The sequence below is a fragment of the Podarcis filfolensis genome (genome assembly GCF_964270895.1).
Source record: "Podarcis filfolensis genome assembly, chromosome: 4".
Lineage (NCBI taxonomy): Eukaryota > Metazoa > Chordata > Lepidosauria > Squamata > Lacertidae > Podarcis > Podarcis filfolensis.
Genome location: NC_139607.1, coordinates 75706766 through 75712430, shown reverse-complemented (window position 1 = coordinate 75712430; position 5665 = coordinate 75706766). Strand labels below are relative to the sequence as shown.

At 40.8% G+C, this 5665-nt stretch overlaps 1 protein-coding gene across 1 annotated transcript; it reads right to left on the bottom strand.

Moving 5' to 3' along the window:
• Positions 1 to 388: 388 nt before the first annotated feature.
• LOC310760538 (galactosylgalactosylxylosylprotein 3-beta-glucuronosyltransferase 1-like) lies at positions 389 to 4382 on the bottom strand. The gene is made up of 4 exons (XM_083609260.1): positions 3777 to 4382; positions 3082 to 3617; positions 2383 to 2679; positions 389 to 1316 (listed from the first exon to the last, which is right to left on the bottom strand). Exons 1-4 carry the CDS (start codon positions 3886 to 3888, stop codon positions 1230 to 1232), a joined length of 1032 nt encoding a protein of 343 aa, XP_083465386.1. The 5' UTR covers positions 3889 to 4382; the 3' UTR covers positions 389 to 1229.
• Positions 4383 to 5665: the final 1283 nt, after the last annotated feature.

Sequence of the window (5665 nt, the reverse complement as noted above, 5' to 3'; positions counted from 1 at the left end):
CACCTTGTAAGCATCTAGTCACAGTCATTATAGTCAGGTTCCCAGTCAGCCTTCATAATAGCTCTATACTGGTTTCATTAGTATGAGCATTTGAGTCTCGAATCATTCCATGTACTCAAGACCTTTTCCTTTATTTTCCAGGTCTTAAATTGTAAGTGTGTGGAGAGCTACTGTGTTATAAATTTGTAAACTGCACTGGTAGTGGGTTCCAAATACTTTGACAAACAAACAAACATTTTGCCTAGAATCCCACTGACTTCAGCTCTGTAAACCTAGTGGGGGATGGGAGAAATTACAAAACTGCACAAAAATGGGGTGGTATTCTTTTGAATGTCTGAATAGGGCTTTGAATGGCTAGACAGTAGTGTTGGAATAAAAGCTGACTTTGATTAAAAGGGTGTGGCTCCAGAGTCCCTAAAAGTGATGATGCTAATAAAATGAAGCAGATATACTATTGTTTGTATTAAGTTGTTGTGGAGTTAAGACAATGGTCCATCCAACCACGTCCCTCCAGATCTAAAATGGTACTATATATTAAATAGGCTGCAACCCTGTGCATGCTTATTAAATTTCTGGGGAAAGGTGCATAGGTTTCACTGTTAAGTTCCTTTTTAGACTGCTTTGTTTTCATCCTTCCCATCCTTTCAAATCCCAATTAAACAGGCATAGTTTTCTCAATCGAAACTGAAGTTCTTATCAAGGTCACAGGTTTCCTTTTTAAATGCAGATTTATTTATTTATTGGTCTTCTTGAACTAAAAGTTGACTTGATAGCTTTTTAAAAGCTACAACTGTCTCCATTGAAGCATGCCAAGGGTACGGTAGCTATTCTGAGTATCATCTGAGCTTAGCTGCGGAGCAGGGTGGGTGAGGGAAATGACAATGTTAGACTGACAATCTAAGCACCATGCATGAAGCTATCTTCACAGCCAAAGGTCCGTCTTTCTCATTTTCACGCATCTGCCTCAGAAATTAAACCACTGCATTTTTTTCCTAAACACAGCTAAATACATTCTTCAACAGAGCTTGAAATTAAGTTTGTGCAAAGGATTGTGGATATCTGAAGGAGGTATCAGCATTCCTCCCCCACATATATTCTTGAAATATAATTTCTCTTTGAATCAGTCTTGAACTAGATGAGAGAATCAGCAACAACAAAAATACATCATACCATTTAATAACTTTAGATGCATTGCATTGTCTCTTTTTGTCTTCTTATTGATTTCCCGATTATACCTCCATCCTTGGATCTGTGAATCCGTATTTGCCTTCATTACCCAGTCCTGGCTTTTCCGTCCTTGTGTGCCAAACCAAGACCTACAGAGAGAATGTGCACCTTATTAGGATGTCATGGCTGAGCCTGAAGGCAAATATTGGCAAATATGCATGGCAGCCATCCGTGAAGCCTCTGGAACATATACATCTGAACAGAACTGTACTGTCTGAACAGAAGAATCTCTGGAACATGTATACATCGATAGGAGCTGCAAGCCTTGTTGGAAGGGCATGTTGATACTGCTCTTTCTATTAATGAATTAACGAATTAAATGTATATTCTGTCCTTTGTCACAAGATCTCAGGGCGGTTCACAGAATAAAATATAAGAGAAAAACACCAAGTAAATAATTAAAACAAAAAACAAAACAAAGCAATAACCTTCCCTTTTAAAAATGAAGCAACCCCCCCCCCCAATTAAATAACAATCACTCCTACTAATGTAGGATTCATTTGAGTTGAGGTAATTTTAATCTGTTTTAGTTTTTTAACTGTGTACTTAAATTAGGCTTGTAATTTAATTTTATTGCTTATCTTTCTGTAAACTGCTTTGAGGTGGGTTGTTTTTTTTTTTTTTGCAATCAAGCAGAATATGAAACAAAGAAACGAACAATTCCATGAGCACTGATCGCTTTTTAACCAAAACAACCTCCATATTTGCACAAGAGGGAGGGGGATCGGAGGGCTTGGCAGAACCCCAGTGTTTGGGAACACCCCAAATGAAGACTAAGCATGCTCTGTAGCCACAGAATGTTGAGCCATAAGACATTTTATAAAATATCAGTAAAACTTTAATGTTCATTGCAGTAAGATGCTAAAACATGCTGGAAACACTTGTGGTGGCAGACCTGGGTGTCTCAAATTTCAGGGGCACCCCTGTGTGTGATGCTAAAATCCAGTCCTCCCCCCACTTCTGTTGGCTGTCATAGTTATGGCACCATCTGTGGTACCCCAGAAGCTCTGTGCCCAATGCAACAGAACTGGATGCGCTCCCCATAATCTACCTTTGGCCTGCCTAATCTCTGATGAGAGGCACCTTCCAGAGTGGAAGTGGATGGCAGGGCGTGGGGTGGGAAGGCTGTTGTGCAAACATTCAGGCCATGCTAACCTTTGTGCAGTTGGCGGCTCTGGGTTCCAGTTCATCCATCGTAACCAGACCCTCCAGCAGACTAGTTTCTTGGTAACCTGGTTTCACTCCGTCCAGCTTGAAAGTGGCCTGAGGCTTCTCCAGGATCAGCCTGAGGCTGATGGCAAAGCCAGCCATGTCAATGGCAAAGGGCCGCTTAGGGTCATATGCGACCTTCCAGCCCACCACTTTGCCTGCTGGGCTCACTTTTAGGGACTCGTACCTGAGGCCCCCGGCAAAGGCGACTGGCCAGACGGACACCTTCTTTGTGTAGCGCATCTGCTTGTCAGAAAGAAAACAAAATTGTGATGGCCGTTCCTCTGAGAATTCCTCGAGTGTTCCCCTTTGATTCCTCTGACTTCCCTTCTATGCACCCACCTTCTGAAAAGCCCAACAGGTTAATGGGCACAGCAATAGCTTTGTAAAAAACGGTAGCACAAACAGCACAATCCTAACCATGTCTACTTGGAAATAAATCCCATTGAATCCAATGGGGGTATGCACCCAAGGCTAGAACATGTCTCTTCCACTGAGCTCCAGCACCTCTCCTTTGTCATCGGCTTGGCACCTCTTCCTATCCACCCCAATAACGCTGTCCACTATGGCTAGGCAATGCACTCAACCAATGAGCCTCAATCATGGACCCCAAAGACGAAACCACCCTAAACTCGAGTCTCATACCTCTTCAAAGATCTCTAGGCTGTAGGTGTTGTCGTCATCAGCAAAGTAGACCACACCCTCTGGTGGTGGTGTGGTGTTGAAATTCTCCCTCAACCAATGCAGTCCAAGATTCCTCTGCAACGTGCCCCTTGGTTTTTGAGATGGGAACCAGAAAGGGTTTTTCAGACTCTTAGGAGTCTCAACGTTCAGGTGCGTAAAATTGATCCCTGTCTTCTCCAGCAGATTGGATACTAGGTTGGTCCTTCTGGGAGTGTCTTCCACCACCACCCAGTGGAGGTTCTGCACGTGGAGGAAAGTATTGGCCAGACGGGTCAGCTCAGCCTTCTGCACTGGCCGGCTGTAGGTAGGGGTGATCACAAAGATGGAAGGCAGAGCCTCTGACCACGGGGGAGGCCTGGAGTACACATAGCTCCGGATTACTTTTGGAGCTGCCCCAACAGCCGGCTGCTGAGCACATGATGAGAGTCCACCCTCCCTCGCGAGTGGTGTTCTATTATTGAAGAGAAATTTGGCCTTCACGTTTTCATCTGTTTCCTCTAAGGCAAGTCGAATAGAGAGAATAAATCATAAAACACCCACTGCAGTGCCACAAAGACCTTCATCACATTCACATTTGTATTTTAATTATCCCTGAGCACTGTAATTGCAATGGGGTAAAAAGAAGCTCTTTGTAAGGCTGGGCTTGGTGCACTTACTTCTCAGAAGGTTGAGGTAGCGGGTAGTTGGGTACTGATGCAACAGTGTAAGAAGAAGCCCCCATGGCAACACAATCAGAAGTGTAGTGAGAAGGTTACGTCTCCTCAGCATGCTGCAGAGATGTCCCACTGCCTGGGCATCTCCCTACATTTCAGAACAAAGTAGCGGGGGGAGTTATGAAAGTGTATGGATAAATATAATGACACTTGGAACGCGCTTGTAAAATTATAATGACTTGTTAATAATTATATACTGGTCGGAATAACAGCATTACTTATATACATAAATATTGTATTGTATTACAGTCCCCCCCATTTATTATTTCATTTGCATTTTCAAAAACAGGAACAGGGAGCATACTTAGCCCCTTCCACTTACAACTTCGTACCAAATACAACATGTATACATATACCATATGACTTCCCTTCCACCCTTATCCTGGTTCCTTTGCTTTTCTACTACTCTGCGTAATCCACATCTTTTTAATCATCCAGTTTGTTATCTATTAAAAACTCTATTTCATCTCTGCTAGATTTACTAAAGTCCTGCTAAGCTATGTACTGTATTGTTTATACTGGTTCTTAAAATTTTCAAGAAACATTATCCATTCCTCTTTTTTTACTTATCTTCATTATTCTCTTATCCAGCCAGTTTGGTATATTGAAACATTTTACACATTTGGAAATTCATGACAAAACTGCTAGAACAAATTAGAAGTGGTTCTAAATTTCTAAAAGGAATAGCAGCGATTTACTCAGAACAAAAAGCAAAATTAATTATAAATCAGGTGAAAACGGATGCCTGTAAGATCCAAAAAGGAACGAGACAAGGATGCCCATTATCACCATTATTGTTCATCCTGGTACTGGAAGTACCGTACTTGCCAGAAACATAAGAGCAGACAAAGAGATTATAGGTGTAAAAACTGGGAAAAGCGAATTTAAGTTAAAAGCATATGCAGATGATTTAGTGATAGCAGTGGAAGAACCTAAAACTTCACTCCCCAAAGTATTAGAAAAAATTGGGGAAGTGGCAGGATTCAAATAGGAATAAAACAAAATTATTAGTTAAAAATATGAAGGAAGAGGAAAAAACAGAGTTAGAACAAGATATTGAGATTGAAGTCCACAAAAAGGTCAAGTATTTAGGGATTTGGTTAACATCAAGAAATATAAACCTATTTAAAAATAATTATGAAAAAATCTGGCTTGAGGTAAAAAGAAATTTAGAAATATGGAGCAGAATGAATCTCTCATTGTTAGGCAAGATATAGGAGATTAAAATGAATGTGTTGCCAAAAATGCTATTTCTTTTCCAATCAATACCAGTCGTTCTGAAAGATGAATGCTTTAAAAAATGGCAGAAAGAGATTTCAAAATTTATGGGGGGGGGGCAAAAAGCCAAGGATAAAACATAAAATACTTGCAGACACAAAATATAGAGGTGGGTTTGCCCACCCAGACCTCAAATTGTACTATGAATCTGCTTGTCTGGTATGGATCAGGGACTGGATGAGGTTGGATAAGCAAGAGGCATTAGAATTAGAAGGACACGATAACAGATTTGGCTGGCTCCCATATTTATGGTATGGGAAAGGAAAGGTTCACAGAAGTTTTTATAACCATATAATTAGGAAATCACTAATGAGAGTATGGGAGAGATATAAAGACTTACTGGAACAAAAGACCCCTTGGTGGCTTTCACCACATGAAGCATTACTGCTCAAACTTGGAAAGAAAGGAAAATGGTTCACATATGTTGATTGAAAATTAAGAGATTATGACGAGATCAAAGATCATTTTCAGAGTTGGTTGCACTATCAACAATTATACGAAACATATAAAGAAGACAGTAAGAAAGGATTTAGCTATACAAGATCTAGGTTTCA